At 41.5% G+C, this 19,952-nt stretch overlaps 2 protein-coding genes across 5 annotated transcripts in view; one reads left to right on the forward strand and one right to left on the reverse strand.

The window, feature by feature from the left end:
- The window catches only part of LOC112267351 (cell surface glycoprotein MUC18), a 99,355-nt gene that overhangs the window by 73,220 nt on the left and 6,183 nt on the right, over window positions 1-19,952 (reverse strand). The window lies entirely within an intron of this gene.
- On the forward strand, window positions 13,489-17,337 carry LOC112266724 (E3 ubiquitin-protein ligase RNF26). Its single transcript, XM_024444453.2, has one exon. The coding sequence runs from the start codon at window positions 14,092-14,094 to the stop codon at window positions 15,445-15,447; it is 1,356 nt and encodes a 451-aa protein (XP_024300221.1). The 5' UTR covers window positions 13,489-14,091; the 3' UTR covers window positions 15,448-17,337.

The raw sequence follows: 19,952 nt of genomic DNA on the forward strand, positions 1-19,952 counted from the left end.
CAAGAGCTTTTGGACAACAAAGCAAGCGCTCATCATGTAGGAACTATCTTATTTTATGTGAAAACATTAGCATTTGCGTCCACAACGATGATCCAAGAGAAGTTTAGTCTAGTGCTGTAGGTTGGTTATCTTTGAATGCAGGTAATCATTCTTAAAGTCATTACTTAATGTATTGAGTTTCAGTGTTGGGGAAGCTATTCTGAAAATCTAGTTTACCAAGATACCAATTACGTCACACTGGAAGAAGTTAAGCTACACTAAAGCTACCCTTAATAAAAATATAGTTCACTTAACTAAAGTTAGATTGAAAAAGTACTTACACTACATCCAAACTACATAAATTATCATATCTAAATCTGAAATGTCATAGACTACAAATTGCAAGACCAGATCACTCTGAAGTAAGAGTCTGGTGGTGCAGACATGTAAGGTTGCAGTGACTTCCTATTCACACAGCTTCTAAGAACATATACACACAGAAAAAGGGGTAGTATGAGAACCCTTTTTGGTTCCAGGTAGAACCCTTCTAGGTTCTAGATAGAGTGTATATATGGTTTACATATGGTTAACATTTACAAAATGTCATGGCCCCATGTCCATCTGTTCAATTCTTGAAGCCCTGGTGTGATATAGTGCCACCTAGTGGTGTAGCATGACTGTATTTTAATGCAGCAACTAATCATTCTCAAATTCATCCATGGCTAATTTATTGAGTCTATATACCAAAGCTGGAGTCAATCAGACTTATGGTTCATGAGAAGAAGATGTTCTTATGTATTTTTAGCACATGTGCTAACGTGGACCTATAGGTACTGTGCAACCATATTGAATGCAACAACAATGTTTTCTCAAAACCATTAAAGACTGATGTAATGAGTCTTAACAAAATCTGGAGTGGATCTGAAGTATGGTTCATGAGGAGAAGATGACTGCAGATGATTTTGAGCATTAACGTTACATATGCAAAGAATGAGTTGTTAATAGATCCTTGTTTTCTGAGATATCAATACCTAATTCAATGTGGTTCATTTTTAGGGACATCTATGATAGCGATGACAATTTTCATGTTGACCAGCTGTTGTGGACTGTATTTACAGTGGTTTTAAAGGACACGTAAAAGCAGATTTTTTTATTTGTCAATAACTCAGCCATCTTTTGGGTAGTTAAGACATGCACCATGGGCCTACATTCCACATGTGGTGTCATTTGGTCCTATGGTTCAAGATAAGAAGATTCTTAAAGTATTTGAGCATATTTTAGCATATTAGCATATGTGCTAATATGCATCTACTGGTGGCCATCTTTGAATGCATCAATATTATTTTCTCATACTCTTTATGGACTATTGTGATTATTCCAAAGACCCAATTTGGAGTGAATCTGACTTTTAAAATTATTTTAATAACTCAACATAGTAAAAAAAAAGGTCATTGTTAATAGTTTCCTTATTTTTTAAAGATTTTAGTGGCAAATGTAATATGGTTCATCATGGTAATCTCTTTGATGACCCTAAAAGGTTTCAAGTTGATAGGCCATTGTGGAGTGTATTTACAAAAGATTTAAATGGACATGTAAAATATGATTTTCTTATTTATCAATAACTCAGCCATCTCTTAACCAATCCATTAGCTTTTTTCAAACTAAGTTAATCATTTAAAGTCTAAGACGTTTGGGGAAGGTGGGGGGTGCTAAGCTGATCACTGAAAATGTTTTAAGATGGTCATACTATGGATCATTTAGCTGTTTGATTTATAATTTTAGTACCCCTTTAAGTATCAAAACAATTATTTGGGTTAGGCACAGAATTACTTTCATACTTCCATTAGTTTTTTAAACCGATACCGGTTACCTTCAGATTAATCCTGTGACACTTTTGGGGGTCTTAGAGAGAACGTGTTCGGGAGAATCTCCCCTTTCCACAGTGGGGTCCCATTCGTTTTTAGCCCAAACGGTTCGGAAGCTACCAAACAGAAGTTGGCACACCATCGTGTTTGTGAGAGTCTCCCCTTTCCATAGAGTGGTCATGATAGTTTTTATAGGTCAAACCGTTCGGGCACTACAGACGTTTACCTGAGAAGACCAATTGTAGGGATGTCTCATGGTCTGACTTTTCACTGCAGATGCGGAAGTGCTTTACGGGTGGATGCCAAATATCTCTAGCTTAAGCCTACAGATTTTGATTGGGATTTTATGTAACACGACTCTCGGGAGTTAAGAGGTGTAATTTTGTGTTATCTGGACTTATGGTTCATGAGAAATATGTTTTTCAAAGGTTTACCAACATTTCCAAGGTGGAGGAAAATCTATCCTGATGAACCTTTGTTCAGCATGGGGAAAGACACCTACATATAAAGTTTCAAGTCTCTAGGTCAAACGGGGCAACGGATATAAGGATTTCAGTGAGACTGCTTATAACAGTGCCCACTATGGGCCAATCGTTACCATTCTTTTTTAACAAGTCTCTCATGGCCTCAATTTCTGTACACCAAATTAGAAAAAAATGTTACCAATCTATGTAGTTGTACATTGAGTAGTATCCATTGTAGGGTAAGCATAGTCACATGGACATGGTATGTGCTTTATGAAAAGCATTACATAAATCTTAGAAAGCTCAGAGAAGACAATCACCAATGGAGTTATTTATTTCATCTGCATATTTCAGCTTGGCCAACAGCTGTTGGGTCGTGGGGCCCTAGGGGCCTACAGGGGCCCCTGCAGTCATGGCTGTCCTATCAGATCTCAGGTCCGTGATGAATACTTCCTTGGTGACCACAGTACTGACCAGTGAGCACAGACTTATATAACAGGAAAAACCATTGTGAAAGATATGATCGGACTGGGGATCCCTTAAAATGTAATTATGCTGAAATAATTACAACCTGTTCTCTTGCCGGATTCGTAACGCAGACATGGCGTGGAATTACATTTCAGTTAGTTCCAGAGCATTCCCGAGCGTTCCATTGCTTGACTAAGAGCTGTTCCAATTGATAAATCAAGGCCTATTAGAAAACTTAGATTGCTCTGCTGATTCCTCTGCCCCTAAACTGTGCTTTATCTGTGATTTTGGAAACCCAAGCCTCAGTACATTTGCCACATGATGAAGAACTTGAGGACTCAAGAAGAAGAAACTACTACTCTTTGCTGAAAGCAAACATCCGGTACATGTAGACAGAGGTCTTTTTAGGGAGCCCAAAAACAGGCTAACATTTGGCAGTGATTACAGCTGTGATTATTTCTGTGTAAGTCTCTAAGAACTTTGCAAACCTGGATTGTACAATATTGGCACATAATACTTTTTTAATTCTTGAAGCTCTGTCGAGTTGGTTGTTGATCATTGCAAGACAGCCATTTTCAAGTCTTGCCATAGATTTTAAAGAGGATTTAAGTCAAAACTGTAACTAGGCCACTCAAGAACATTCAATGTTGTCTTGGTAAGCAAACACCAGCGAATATTTGGCCTTGTGTTTTAGGTTATTGTCCTGCTGAGATGAATTTGAATTTGTCTCCCAGTGTCTGTTGGAAAGCAGACTGAACCAGGTTTTCCTCTAGTATTTTGCCTGTGCTTAGCTCTATTCCATTTCCTTTTATCCTAAAAAAAACTCCCTAGTCCTTGCCGATGAAAAGCATACCCATAACATGATGCAGACACCACCATGTTTGAAAATATGAAGACTGGTACTCGGTGATGTTTGGTATTGGATTTGCCCCAAGCATAACACTTTGTATTCAGGATTCTTTTAGTACCGTTTTTCTTTTTTTGCCTTATTGCAAACTGGATGCATGTTTTGGAATATTTGTATTCTGTACAGGCTTCCTTCTTTTCACTGTCATTTAGATTAGTATTGTGGAGTAACTACAATGTTGTTGATCCATCTTCATGTCTCTTATCACAGCCATTAAACTCTAACTGTTTAAACACTATAATTGCACACAGAGTGCAACTTACTATGTGACTTGTTAAGCACATTTTTACTCCCAAAAATATTAAGGCTTGCCATAACAACAGGGTTGAATACTTATTGACTCAAAACATTTCAGATTTTAATTTTGGATTAATTGACTTTAAAGTTCATTTGTTAATTTGACTTTAAAAATATATATATATTTAACCTTTATTTAACTACGCAAGTCAGTTAAGAACAAATTCTTATTTACATTATGGGGTATTGTGTATAGTCAGTGACACAAAATCTAAATTTAATCCATTTTAAATTCAGGCTGTAACAAAACAGAATGTGGAAAAAGTCAAGGGGTGTGAATACTTTCTGAATGTACTCTATGTGTAGTCAAGAAAGAATATTAGTGGGCAAGACAAAATATTTAAGCGCTTTAAACAGGGTATGGTGGTAGGTGCCAGGCGCACCGGTTTGAGTGTGTCAAGAACTGCAACGCTGCTGGGGTTTTCATGCTCAACAGTTTCCGGTGTGTATCAAGAATGGTCCACCAGCCAAAGGACATCCAGCTAACTTAACACAATTGTGGGAAGCATAGGAGTCAGCATGGGCCAGCATCCCTATGCAACACTTTTGACACCTTGTAGAGTCTATTTCCCTCTGAGGGCAAAAGGGGGTGCAACTATTAGGAATGTCTTCCTAATGTTTGTATACTCAGTGTATAGGAATTATATATTATTATGAGATATATAATGAGTACATTATACAAATTAAATTGGGATATGATATACAGTATTATGATGAACTATTACAATTAAAATATTTAATCATTAGTTTGGATACGTTTATTGCTTTATTTCAAGCCTGTGTTTGTTAAGATATGTATTTTATTTATTTATGTTGTGGTGACCTAATGGAGGCCGTGGGAGGGCCTCTGTGGAGTTATCTGCACTTTGCCAATCCCACCCCTGATCAGACTACTGTGAACTTAAAAGCCTTTGTAGTGAGGTAAATGCAAGGGGCATCAATAATGATACCATGATTAAAGATGGAAGAGATGCTTGTGCTTCCTTCGAGACAAAAGCTTTTAGTCTTTCATCGTTGCTTCCCATTACAGTGCATTCGGAAAGTATTCAGTCTTTTTTTAAAAACTTTTTCTAAATTTGGTTTTACGTTACAGCCTTATTCTACAATTTATTAAAGACATTTTTCCCTCATCAATCTGCACACAATGACAAAGCAAAAACTGGTTTTTAGATTTTTTTTGCAAATTTATTAAAAATAAAAACTGAAATATCACATTTACATAACTATTCAGACCCTTTACTTAGTACATTGTTGAAGCACCTTTGGCAGCGATTACAGCCTCGAGTCTTCTTGGGTATGACGCTACAAGCTTGGCACACCTGTATATGGCGAGTTTCTCCCATTATTCTCTGCATATCCTCTCAAGCTCTGTCAGGTTGGATGTGGAGCGTCGATGCACAGTTATTTTCAGGTCTTTCCAGAGATGTTCGATAGGGTTCAAGTCAGGGCTCTGGCTGGGACACGCAAGGGCATTCAGAGACTTGTCCCGAAGCCACTCCTGCATTGTCTTGGCTGTGTGCTTAGGGTCATTGTCCTATTGGAAGGTGTACCTTCGCCTCAGTCTGAGGTCCTGAGCACTCTGGAGCAAGTTTTCATCAAGGATCTCTTTGTACTTTGCTCTGTTCATCTTTCCCTCGATTGTGACTCCCAGTCCCTGCTGCTGAAAAACATCCCCACAGCATAATGTTGCCACCAACATGCTTAGGCCTGATTGCTGGAGTGATGCAGAAATGGTTGTCCTTCTGGAAGGTTTTCCCATCTCCACAGAGGAACCCTGGAGCTCTGTCAGATCGGCCATCAGGTTGTTGGTCACAACCCTGACCAAGGCCCTTGTCCCCCGATTGCTCAGTTTGGCTGGGCGGCCAGCTCTAGGAAGAGTCTTGTTGGTTCCAAACTTCTTCCATTTAAGAATGATGGAGGCCACTGTGTTCTTGGGGACCTTCAATGCTGCAGAAATATTTTGGTACCCTTCCCCAGATCTGTGCCTTGACACAATCCTGTCTCGGCGCTCTACGGACAATTGCTTCAACCTCTTGGCTGGATTTTTGCACTGACATGCAACTTCACCAGGGAGACCTTATATAGACAGGTGTGTGCCTTTCCAAATAATATCCAATCAATTAAATTTACCCTAGATGGACTCCAATCAAGTTGTTGAAACATCTCAAGGATGACCAATCGAAATAGGATGCACATGAGCTCAATTTTGAGTCTCATAGCAAAGGGTCTGAATACTTACATAAATAAGGTATTTCTGTTTTTTTATTTGTAATAAATTAGCTAAAATACTTTTAAAAAAAAACGTTTTGGTTTATCATTGTGGCATATTGAGAATAGATTGATGGGGACATTTTTTTCCGAATCAATTTTAGAATACGACTGTAAACGTACCAAAATGTGTAAAGAGCCAAAGGGTCTGAATACTTTTCGAATGCGCTGTTTCTGCTGTGTAGTGCTGTGTAGTCCTCTGTAGTGCTGTGTAGTCCTGTGCAGTGCTGTGTAGTCCTGTGCAGGGCCAGTGTGTTGCCATCTGGGGGCTCAAACTTTCTAAACCCGTAACGAAGGCCCCCCCCCCTATATTTCGGGAAAAAAATCTGATCAATGCAGATTAAGGACCACAACTGCCTCCTTCTTCTCTTCTTCCTCATCCTCCACCCTCAATCTACAGCTAATCCATTTTGTCTGGTTCAGTAAAAGCTCCAATCCACGACACTCACCCCCAGAGTACTCCTAGGGAGGGATACAGGTCTGTATATGAGCAATGCCTATCACACACAATACATAAATATGCTTGACATTATTTGAAAAGGTTTCAAGGCAACATATTTCTTCATGTTGCAGGTGAAACTTTGATTTAGATTCTCTAGATGATCTTGGTTCAGTTTTTGTGTGTGAAAATGTATGCTTTACTATAGGACTACTAGTGCTGTAACCTTTGGTAAGACAGAGGCCAACCGTGTGGTGGCTGGTGTGTGGATGAACTTTAGAAGTCAAACAGGGAAATTATGACACCTCTGGATGAAAGGCAGATGTAAACAAAGAGGTTGTTGATGCTTCCACTTCCTGTATGGCCTAGCATGGGCCCCTGTTTCCAAAACAATCTCATTGTTCAACCTAACCACTCAAGGCCAGTGAAATATAACACAGATTAATTCACTCAGTTTAGGCAAATTAACAATTGTAATGTCAACAGAATGTATCATATTACACTTTTCTGTTATGAAGATAATGACCAAGGTGATATAGATATAGGGTCATTGAAATACTTTTTGTATCCACAATGTAATGTATTGCAACAACAGCCATGAATACAGGAAATGGGGGGATGTGAAAATGTTTTTTATATTTTGTAAAACTCAGCTTGTATATTGTTAAAAACTGATTCCAAGGATTTTACATTGGTGCATCCCCAGAGGGTCACTTATTATGAATAGGATCACTTATTCTGCTACTACAGAGTGAAGCAACGGTGAACCATGCCTTGCCTCTTTGGCATTCACATGATAGAATACAATGTGCAGTATTCTTGTGAGACAAAGGTATTGATCTAAATACAGTAGAGCCGTATGGTCAATGGACATTCTGGTAGTAGTGAGTAGTAGTGAGGTAGTAGTGAGGTGAGAGGACACAGCTGTCAGTAATTGGATTAGCTTGGGAATTCGTTCCTACAATTCTTTCAGCCCAGCATAGACTACTCTAGCAGTGGTATGTAGGCTATAGCAGGTGAGGTTTCACAATCAGCGGGTGGATGGACAATTCTCATCATATCATTGTGTCACATGAGGAAGGGTGGAGTTTATAGCTGACGTGTAGAGGAGAGGAAATGGAAAGACAATCCAGTCGTTTCCGCCGATCACTCATGTTTTACAACTAGGTCATGTAACATATGTTTACTGTATATTAGAGCCTTCCTGAAATACCTGGAAGACAAGACGCTTATATTGAAACAATATGTCATAGCATAGTCATTTTTTTATTTGGAGCAGCAGGTAGCCTAGTGGTTCGAGCGTTGGGCCAGTAACCGAAAGGTTGCGAGATCAAATCCCTGAGCCGACAAGGTAATGATCTGTCGTTTCTGCCCATTGAACAAGGCAGTTAGCCCCACTGTTCCTAGGCCATCATTGTAAATAGAATTTGTTCTTAACTGACTTGCCTCGTTAAATAAAGGTTCAATAAAAATTAAATGCCAGTCATTTACTATATCACAGCAACTTTGGCCTGAACAGCATTCGTCATGACTTCGATGTTGTTGGTTTTGGGAACGGTAGAAGTCTTACTGCCACTTTGTTATGATAGGTTGTGTCAGCTCTATTCTTCCGAGGTTATTGATAGTAAGTGGGTTTATACTTCAATTGTAGCTGTCATCAGCTCTTCCCTTGACCATGAATGATGTAAATTTGCAAATTATACACGATAAACAGAGAAGCTGCCGATGTCAACTTTTTTTTTACAAAGTCATATCAGGATTCATCTTAAGAATGTGCGCTCTTTACCTGTAATGATATACAATCCTAGGCCGAGGGTTTGGGAAGATTGGGAGCATTTAGTTTGGGAAATAAAATAGACTGGAACTGAGACAACACAAATAAAGTGCCTGGATGGCTCTCCCCCGTGGCAGTTCCCAGGGACTGCAAAGACCCTAGAAGACCCAAGAGAGTAAGCTTTTAATTTGGCTGACATATAGGGACAGAAAGTCAGGACATTCTGGAATTTTGTGAGGGGACACAGAAGGCCCTGCGTGGGGTGTTCCAAACAAACGTCCTGCTTTTATTCAAAACTGACATCTCTGCTTGTGAAATCAGGATCTTCACAACTTCAAATCTGCATGTCTTATTTATTTGAGCATTTTAGGTGATGTTTTGGAAGTGCTTTATTGATGGTTGTCTTTGTGTCCCTTTACATTAAACTTTATACCCATGAGAATCTTAATCTACGTCCGTTGGGAATAAACACACTTACATTTTGTCCATGAATCCGGTTGCCCTGGCATTTATCCTTTGACGTATTCTCTAGGCTAGCACCCTTAGCACATACCCCTAGTGTACCCTGGTCCCTGCACGAGTGTAATTGATGACTGGACACTGTTCTTGTTTGTTATGGCGCTCGCTCTCTGTGGTGGAAAGAGATAGCTTAAGTTTTAAGGAGAGCCTAGAGGAAGGAAAGAGGAAAATAAGTCATTCTTTCCAGGCCAGACCCAAGAGCAAGTTGTTTTGGGGTTGTCTGTTCGAATGAGAGAGGGCCATTGTCCAATGTGCACAAGGGTGGGAGCACGGAGTGTGTGCAGGGGGCAAGAGGGCTTGGGGGAAGAGTGGGAGAGATATTTGGAGTCCTGTTTCTACTAAACTCCATCACAATAACATGAACTGTGACAAAGGGACACTTTGATAAGAGACGCAAGCTTTTGCAAATCCCTGTCTCCATGGTGATTACTGGTAATTAGAGGCTATTAATCATTACACGTCCCACAGACAGTGTTTCAGGGCATGTCCAATCCTACCCCACACCATGAAGAGTGAGTCCATCCATTCTAACTGAGTTCTAGCTCAGTTTATCACATTTGTGATGTCTATTTTTGGAATGTCAAAGGGGTATTTACAAAAAAATGTGCAAATCTCTGAACTCATTCCTAAAACGTTTTTTTAAATGAATCATAACATTGAGCATGGCTTTCTAACATTAGAAATGAAATTGAGCTAACAAGTGATGACCATGTTGACCAAGTAAAGCCATCCCCATGGTCCTGGGAAGGGAAACTTTCACAGACCAAGAATGTACTCCTGGGGAATTTCCACGTTCAACAGTAGTTTTACTTTTTTTCTGATATTTCTCAGTGCCTCACTTCCTGTGTTAAAAGGATGACCCTCTTTTTTTCAGCCCATACCGCAATCAGGCCTGCCGATCATGTAGAAGGATGTAAGGGAGGGTCAGCCAGTCACATTCTCTATTACAGCATGGAAATAAAGTGGTGGGCGGGAAAATCAATTGTAGAAAATGAGTCCTTAGCGGGTAGGAAGTGGGAAGTGCGTCAAGGTGTTTTCTTATTTTACCATGGGACCCATCCTGGTGGCTTCTGTTGTTCTCCAATCTGGGATCCATTTCAATATTGTTTGTTTATTTTACCCAGGGTGTCACGTTCTGACCTTTATTTCCTTTGTTTTGTATTGATTTATTATGGTCAGGGCGTGAGTTGGGTGGGCAGTCTATGTTTGTTTTTCTAGGTTTTGGGTATTTCTATGTTTCGGCCTAGTATGGTTCTCAATCAGAGGCAGGTGTCATTAGTTGTCTCTGATTGAGAATCATACTTAGGTAGCCTGGGTTGCACTGTTTGTTTGTGGGTGATTGTCTATGTTAGTGGCTTGTGTCAGCACAGGTGTCATTTGTAGCTTCACGGTCGTATTTGGTTTATTGTTTTTTTGTTACTCTTTTGTATAGTGTTCAGTGTTCTCTTTATTAAAATTCACTATGAACACATACCACGCCGCATATTGGTCCTCTGATCCTTCTCGCCTCCTCTTCAGATGAAGAGGAGGAAGACCGTGACACAGGGCCTCTAACGAGACCGTTTCCATTTTGGCTCTAGAGCATGAGGTTATAAATTGTGGGACTGTCGTCTCTGACAAATGTTTAATGTGAGGAAAAAATGCTCCTGTCGGTCATCGGCTGCTTGTCTTTGTATGGTGAATATAGGGATACGCCGCTCCATACTACCGATAAACCTCTGACTGGGTTTTGTAAGAGTATGGAAAATAAACATATTTGTCTTGGTTAAGATGAAAATCTAGATCCTCCTTAGAACGAATGCCCCTTTGGAGTTTAAGTAAGTAGCTTGCTGGAGGGGTATACCTACTGTGTAAAATCTAAGCAATAATTTAAGAGATTCATTTGTAAGTATACTGAGGCCTTCAAAAAACTTCAGACTCCCAAGGCCCATTTGAGATTTTTTGTTCACCTCATTGATGGGAAGTTTATTGCTTAGTTATTTGTGGATCAAAGGCATGCAAAATTGCATGACATTTAGTCCTAATCGTCATCTGAGATAATTTGGTGTTCGCCTTGCAATCTCGGCAACCCAGTACAAATCTAGCCATGTACCCTATAGGCAGGGGCGTAACTTTCATAGGGGACGGGGGGACATGTTCCCCCCCCCATTCTGAATTTGAATTTTGTCCCCCACTGTTTTATCATTGAAATGTGATACAAAACTGGGGCTGCGGTGTGCTTTAGGACCATGCGGATGCCTCCGAGTGGTCGGATAGGCTGTTTGGAGTGAATTAATTTTTTAAAACAAAAAATATGAATACTTCTAAAACCAGTTGCGCCCCTGCCTATAGGTGAACGTGCACACCTGTGAAATTATGATTAGTCCCAAAAAATCAGTCACGCAAAAACCAGCGCACCGGTAGAATTGTTGAATGTAGTTTCATCAAAGTTATTTTCCAACTATGTACATTGACTTCAATTCAGGTAATGAATTTTGATTAGATCCCAAGGGGTTCATGCTCATTGTACAGAGATTGTGACAGCCGGTCAAATGGCGTTCCTTGAGAAAGCAGGAACAAGATGTATGTCAGGAGAAGTGCAGTATTATAATAAGGAGATGTATACTTGGAATATGGAGGAGGAATGGAGGGAAAAGGAGAGGCAGAGGAGGTCTAAGAGAAAGAGGGAGGAAATGGCTGAAAAAAGGGAGATGGTTTGTTAAAGAAGAATGGTAGAAAGTGTAAGCAAAGTGAGATGAAGACAGGAGGAGAAATAGAAGTGAATGATGTTGAAGTGATGATGTCGAGGATTGCACCAAGGGTCAGGATAAAGATGAGTCTGTGACAGTAGGAGTGAAGTTTATGGAAAAGGTGGACCCTTGCCTTTTGGCTGATCCATTTGTGGTTTCAGGGTGGGTGAAAACAGAATTGGGTACTGTGGAATTAGTGAGAGTAACCAGAAGGGGTCTTGCAATAATTGTTTGTGTTTCTGCTGGTCAGAGGAAGAAGGCGCTCGGCGTTAAACGAATGGGTGCAAGAAATGTGAATTGTTTCGCTCTCCAGAAAAGGCCGCCATTGAAAGGAGTGGTTACTGGGATAGCAGTAAATGTAAAAGTTGACCAACTGAAGGGGAAAATTCCTGTGTGAGTGATGCTTGTCGTTTGGTGCGACACAGACAGGGTGGTGAGAGTGGAGAAACAGAAGAGTCATTGTCTGTTCTTTTGAGTTCTGATGTTGAGTCTTTGCCCGACAAAGTGATGTTAGGATATATAAGTTACCCTGTACAAGCTTTCGTGTCAAATACATTACGTTGTTACAGGTGTCAAGCTTATGGGCATGTGGCCGCAGTGTGTAGGAGGGAGGTTCCTAGGTGTGAGAAGTGTGCAGAAGGGCATGAGACAAAGGAATGTGTAGCATTGGGGAAAGTGGTGGTATGTGTTAATTGTAGGGGTGCCCAGGGGACTGGGGATCAGAAATGTGTCGTGTGAGAGAGGGAGGTTGAGGTTTCAAGGGTTAGAGTAGTGCAGAAGTTGTCATATGCTGAGGCAGTGAAGAAAGTAGAGGAAGATGGGTCAAAAGGGAGGGATCTTGAGAGGAGTGGTGTTAGCAGTAGATCTGTACCAGTACAGAGGGATAGACCAACAAGTGATATATGTTTCAGTAAGAATTGATTTTTAGCATTTATAGCAATGGTGTGCGAGACTTGACATCAGAAGAGTTACAGGGTGTGTTAAGTGGTGATGTCCCATCCTTTCAGGCTGTTGGCATGAGGTAGGACTAAATATATATATATTTTTTGTTTGTTTGTTTTTTAAATATTTTACCCCTTTTTTCTCCCCAATTTCGTGGTATCCAATTGGTAGTAGTTACTGTCTTGTCTCATCGCTGCAACTCCCGTACGGACTCGGGAGAGGCAAAAGTCGAGAACCATGCATCCTCCGAAACACAACCCAACCTAGCCGCACTGCTTCTTGACACAATGCACATCCAACCCAGAAGCCAGCCGCACCAATGTGTCGGAGGAAACACTGTACACCTGGCGACCTGGTCAGGGTGCACTGCACCCGGCCCGCCACAGGAGTCACTAGTGTGCGATGAGACAAGAATATCCCTGCCGGCCAAACCCTCCCTAACCCGGAAGACGCAGGGCCAATTGTGCGTCGCCCCATGGACCTCCCGGTCGCGGCCAGCTGCGACAGAGCCTGGGCTCGAATCCAGTATCTCTGGTGGCACAGCCTTAGACCACTGCGCCACCCGGGAGGCCCTAAATATATTTAAATAGTGGAGTAGGGTGGTGTTATTTTTTTGTGAGTGTAGTGTTAGATGGTAAGGTATTTAAAAATATATTTAAAAAAATTATAAACCATTTTTTTTTTTAATTAAAGGAAAGTATAAGGGAGTTGTACTCCAATCTAGTAAGTTAAATCTCATAGAAGAAGAAGAAGAAGAAGAAGAAGAAGAAGAAGAAGAAGAAGAAGAAGAAGAAGAAGAAGAAGAAGAAGAAGAAGAAGAAGAAGTTCAGAGTAACACGCTTCCCGGACGTGATTCGTTAGAGGAGAAGATCATGTGACCAAACCGAAACCATTATGGCGGCCACCGTACAGGTAACAGCCCGTGTCTGTTTTGTGACTTTTCGTCGTCAACTTCCTTTATCTTGCATTGGATTATGGTGGATTTTGCACAAGGATATACGTTATTGAAGACGGGGCATGAGGAGATGGAACATTTTGTGATCGCAAGACGGGAATTTCTTTAGGAAGAACAGTTTGTTAGCTAATCGGCTAACCGAAGAGCTAGCTAGTTACTATAGCCAGCTCAAGTTTGAAAGTAAACATCCGCTGATTAGTGTGTGCATATGTTCGCCCTTTAGCCAAAACAAACGCGGTTGCACAGCTGGTCATTTCAAATTGCAACTGGAATGTGCCCGACCAATGTGTTTGGCAGATAGTTATGTTAGCTAGTAGAGCTAGCTTTGTTATGCTAGCTAGCTAAACTGGCTAATTGAACCGAAGGAGAAGTGAACGCATCCGAGGACGAGGTAGCTAACGTTATCTAGCTAGCTATGTAACCTTTGCTGGCCAGACAAAGTTAATTGATCAAGACAGTGGACCAACTCGAGCAAGAGCTGTATCATGGGTCTGGTGAACCTTGTCTTTTGCACTATTGGGAAATGTTTCGATTTCATATTCTTCCTCCTGGACCTAAATTTCTTAATAGTCCATTCAGTGATACGGCTCCTGGCGGCATGTATCAACTTTGTGAATAAGCTACCCATGATACTGACCAACTCAATGGTGAAGTGCTGGAACTTCACTGTGTTCTGCATGGTTGACATGATGGACAGCGTATCACTTCTGGCCCAGGGGACAGTTAACATGTTAGGGCGCTGGCTGCAGCTCTTGGGAGGTATTTTGGAGAGTTTCAAAATGGTGGGCTACTTGTCCTCACATGTTCTCTTGCATGTCAGGGATCTCTTCCACCGTGGGCTGCTGTGTGGCTTTGGCTTGCTGCAGCAGGTGTGGGAAGGCTGTGGCATTGCAGTCAGCCTGGTGCTCTACCTGGTCAACACGGTGGTCAACCTGCTGCTCATCGGGACACAGAACGTCTACTCTGTTGTAGTCAGCATGTGGGAGGCGGTCTCCTACCCACTGCAGAAGGCTATGGAGCTCACCCTCACACTCTTCACCTTCCTCTACAGCAGCCTGGTCGGCACCTCAGTCGTACTCTGGACTCCCGTCAGGCTAGCCCTGGAGTTCCTAGGCTTGCTCGGACACATTTTCGTCAGTGTCTTCCTCCTGAACATTTATGGCCTCATTCTCACGGCTGCCATTGTTGTCACCGCCACAATCTACATGAACCCTGAGCTGACCCGTCTTGGAGCCCGCCACGCTGTCGGTTACTTCAACTCTTTCCCCACCCTGCAGGTCCTACAGAGGGTGCTCCATCGCCTCTGCATGCTGGGGAGGGGCATGTGGCAGAGGCTTCAGCGGCAGGCCAGCCTCATATACCAAACGATAACACCAGTCTACAGGAACATCAGAGTGAGGGGTGAGGGCCACACCAGGCAACCTGAACCCAGTGACAGAGAGCAGAGGGCTCTTCCGGACGGTAGGGCAGGAGACACTGCACCACGCGCTGAACGCGCTGCTCGGCCTCGCCAGCTAATGGATGACCTGTGGGACCTAGCGTTCCCCAGCTCTAGCGGCACATACAGACCTATACAGAAACATAAGCTCTCCTCAGAGGAGGGGGGCACCAGCTCCAAGGGTCCCCCGAAGGACAGCCTACTGACTCTGCTCCAGGAGCAGGAAGAGAGGAAGAAGTGCATAATCTGCCAGGACAGTACTAAGACAGTGGTGCTGCTGCCTTGCCGCCACCTGTGTTTGTGTCGGGACTGTACCAACATATTGCTGCGCCAGCCCATCTACCAGCAGAACTGTCCGCTCTGCCGCCATATGATCCTTAATACTATGGATGTGTATCTGTGAGGGACCGAACGAGGGAGGGGCGTGTGGCCCAGAGCGCTGCATTGTTAACGTGTTGAATCTCAGGTTTCGAACGTGCAGAGACTTTAGGCTACATCTACACTAGCAGTACATTGCAGCTCAGGCACACTGCTATCCAAGTCCAGTCCACTGTGCTTGAATTGCTTGTCGCCCATGGCTGATGTCTTAAATGATGCCTGTGTTTTGTTCAGACAACCATGGCAGTGCTTGCCTACATTTATTTTTATACTTGCTTGTTCATATTACTGAACACTTCATGGTCATTCCAAACTGTATGTGGTGTGTGAACTTAAAGGAATGTTTGCTGTGTAGCAGTTCATTTCCTTTATTCAGCATAGGTTCAGTTTGAACGCATTCAATGGAAGTTTAAAGCGCAGGCGTCAGTACAGTACGAAATGTTATTGTAAGAACACATTTTGTAGCCTATGCTTAGATTTAAATGGTGACAACCTCTCAAATGCAATTTGTCAATAGCCAATATTGTTCCAAGCAGTTCATATTCAGGGACCTGTAAAAAGTGAAATTATTTTCTATTGTGGGATCGGGGGTTAATTTCATAAGCTATGGTTGTCTAAAAAAATATCAGTGTCAAGAGAAATTATTTACCAGATCTATGTCTTGTCATATTACACAGGTTTGTTTTGTTCTAATGATTATGCCATCATTTGGATCACTGTAGTGTAGCCAGTTCTTTCCACTATGCTGACATATGAACGCTACCTAATTTATGCTCCACACAAGGTATATTTTCCTTTTATAGTTATTGTAATGTTTTTGTCTTGTGATCAAACATTGACATGCTGTTCAAAATGACCACCTAGTCAGTAATGGCTTCATAATTCCTTGTTTCTATTTTTTTTCTCTTTGCTCAAAATAAGTATTGATCAAAGCTCTGTGAAATGCCATGTTACACAAACTGCAAATGGTTATTGAATTAGGCCCGTTTAAGTGACAATAAAAGGCATATTTGATATGCCTTTTTTTGGACCAAGGTTTCATAAATACATCTTGGATAGGCTCTGCCCGTAAGATTTTTTTGGGGTCAAACATGACGGAGTGACTTCAATATTGTGACAGACAACCTCGAACGTGAACCACACTGATGTCCTTCTGTGGTTGTTTTAGTCTCATTGACATTGTGTAGCCTACAATCATTTTCTAATGTCTTTGTTCCAATTAGAATTCTTAACATTTCTGTTATTTCAACAGGTTCTGTAATCACTCATTCAATAATTTTGCCCTTTATCCCTTTTATCTAGTACCAAACCAACTATTTTCAAGCAGCCTACCATTTTCTTAACAGCCCCATTTTCTTTATTTTTATAGTAATTATGAAACCAACAATTGTCTATGATGTGACATCTTGATAAAAATCTGGAGAGAAAAAAAGTTGGGCCCATGAATTGTCTATGACGTGACATTGTATTGATACTAATCTATGAAAAAAGATGGGCATATATTTTAGTCCAGAGTAAATCCTAGGTTATATTCTGAGTTGACCTCTTCCTGTCAGGTTTCCCCAAATGCCTTTATTCATTGCGTGACATTCCTTTCTACAGATACAGTGGACTCTTATCACAGACCACACATGTGGCCATTCACATAGCTTATTTTATCTAGGAAGACTGACCTGTGTATCCGGGGGACATGAAAGGTAGCTGGTTCGAATCCCGAGCTGACTAGGTGAAAAATCTGTCTGTGCCTTTTAAGCAAGGCACTTAACCCTTATTGTTCCTGTAAGTCTCTGAATAAGAGTCCGCTAAATGACTTAATTGTAAGCATGTATTTTGTTTTATAAAGGTTTATGAATGTGGCCAGACTCACTAATGCGAATGACAAATGTCTGTGAGACAATAAACAAACATATCTTGGTACTGTTTTTCTGTCTTTTTCTATTGTGGGAAAACCATTTATTTTATGTATTTTCACTGTTTACTTTGCGTTCCAGTTCAGAGCAGTCAATTGACTGTGTTTTTGTTACAGACTGGGTTTACCAGCTTGTGTTAGCAAACCTAGGCCCTGATTTACAATCCACCAGAAAGAGAACCACGGCCAGTTCTGTTTCACAGGATATTTTGCTCATCAAAATATGAGATAATCAAGGCTATTATTATCTACGACATAATCAAGGCTATTATTTCCTTGTTGATAAACCAATGTTGAATGTGTAATTGATTCCGGTCCTCTTGACCAATGAATCCCCAAATAAGGGTTTCGCATTACACGCACTAGACATTGGTAACGTGTTGTGTCTAATTCCGTGACGATAGGACAGTGTTTCCAACATACATTTTGAGTTAAAACCCATATTTCCTACCATTGCTATGCCACCATTGCCAAGATTTCTATATTGATCCACCACTCTGAAGTTCACTAAACTGCTAGATTTTTGTGAAAACCAAGTAGAATGGAGATGTTGAAGATTTCATATACAGTGCATTTGGAAAGTATTCAGACTCCTGCACATTTTGTTATGTTACAGCCTTATTCTAAAATGGATTTATTAAAACATTTCCCACATCAATCTACACACAATACAAAGCGAAAACAGGTTTTTAGACAGTTTTGCAAATGTATATATGAAAAAATGTTACATAAGTTACTTACATAAGTATTCAGTCTCTTTACTATTGGGTATTTTATTAGGATCGGTATTAGCTGTTGCAAAAGCAGCAGCTACTCTTCCTGGGGTCCAGAAATGAGACTTGAAATTGTGCTCAGGGGCATCCTGTTTCCATTGATCATCCTTGAGATGTTTCTACAACTTGATTGGAGTCCACCTGTGGTAAAGTCAATTGGACATGATTTGGAAAGGCACACACCTGTCTATATAATGTCCCACAGTTGACAGTACATGTCAGAGCAAAAACAAAGCCATGAGGTCGAAGGGGGGAAGAGTACCAAAAAATGTCTGCAGCATTGAAGGTCCCGTAGAACACAGTGGCCCTCCATCATTCTTAAATTAAATGTTTGTTACCCCCAAGACTCTTCCTAGAGTTGGCCGCCCAGAAAAACTGAGCAATCGGGGGAGAAGGGCTTTGGTCAGGGAGGTGACCAAGAACCTTATGGTCACTCTGACAGAGCTCCAGAGTTCCTCTGGAGATGGTTGTCCTTCTGGAAGGTTTTCCCATCTCTGCAGCACTCCAGATGGAAGCCACTCCTAATTTAACGGCACATGACAGCTTGCTTGGAGTTTGCCAAAAGGCACCTAAAGACTCTCAGACCATGAGAAACAAGATTATCTGGTCTGATGAAACCAAGATTGAAATCTTTGAACTGAATGCCAAGTGTCACGTCTGGAGGAAACCTGGCACCATCCCTACGGTGACGCGTGGTGGTGGCAACATTATGCTGTGGAGATGTTTTTCAGCAGCAGGTACTGGGAGACTAGTCAGGATTGAGGGAAAGATGTACAGAGAGATCCTTGATGAAACCTGCTCCAGAGTGCTCAGGACCTCAGACTGGGGTGAAGGTTCACCTTCCAACAGGACAATGACCCTATGCACACAGCCAAGACAACGCAGGAGTGGCTTTGGGAAAGTCTCTGAATGTCCTTGAGTGGCCCAGCCAGAGCACGGACTTGAACCCAATTAAACACCTCTGGAGAGACCTGAAAATAGCTGTGCAGCGACGCTCCCCATCCAACCTGACAGAGCTTGAAAGGATCTGTAGAGAAGAATGGGAGAAACTCCCCAAATACAAGTGTGCCATGCTTGTTGCCTCATACCCAAAAAGACTTGAGGCTGTAATTTCTGCCAAAGGTGCTTCAACAAAGTACTGAGTAAAGGGTCTGAACACTTATGTAAATGTAATATTTACATATATACATATATATACATTTGCATAAAGAAACCTGTTTTTGCACTGTCATTATGGGATATTGTTTGTAGATTGAAAATTATTTAATCCATTTTAGAATAAGGCTGTAACATAACAAAATGTGGAAAAAGTGAAGGGGTCTGAATACTTTCTGAAGGCAGTATAAATGTATCCATTATGCTAACCCTGGTGATAATATCTCTGAATGGGAGAAAGTAACCTTCCCCTTGCCTAGACTTCCCCATCTGTGAGGAGAGGGAAACTGAAGAACAGCAGCTGGGGGTGATAGGTGTAGGAGGGGGTCAGGAAAGGGGGCTCTGCTGGACATTGTGAACCACTTCCTCTAGGAAGTGGAAACACTTCCTCCCTTCACTAGAGTTTTGTGGTTTATGACATCACGGACTTAATTCCCAAAGTCCCTTCTAAATAGGGACTCCACACTATATATACAAAAGCATATAAACAATGTAAAATGTGCAGTTTTGTCACACAACACAATGCCACATATGTTTCAAGTTTTGAGGGAGTGTGTAATTGGCATGCTGACTGCAGGAATGTCCGCCAGAGCTGTTGCCAGAGAATTGAATGTTCATTTCTCTACCATAAGCCGCCTCCAACATTTTAGCGAATTTGGCAGTACTTCCAACTGGCGCCGCAGCCCATGTCCT

The sequence above is a fragment of the Oncorhynchus tshawytscha genome, linkage group LG14, assembly GCF_018296145.1.
Source record: "Oncorhynchus tshawytscha isolate Ot180627B linkage group LG14, Otsh_v2.0, whole genome shotgun sequence".
NCBI classification, from domain to species: Eukaryota; Metazoa; Chordata; class Actinopteri; order Salmoniformes; family Salmonidae; genus Oncorhynchus; species Oncorhynchus tshawytscha.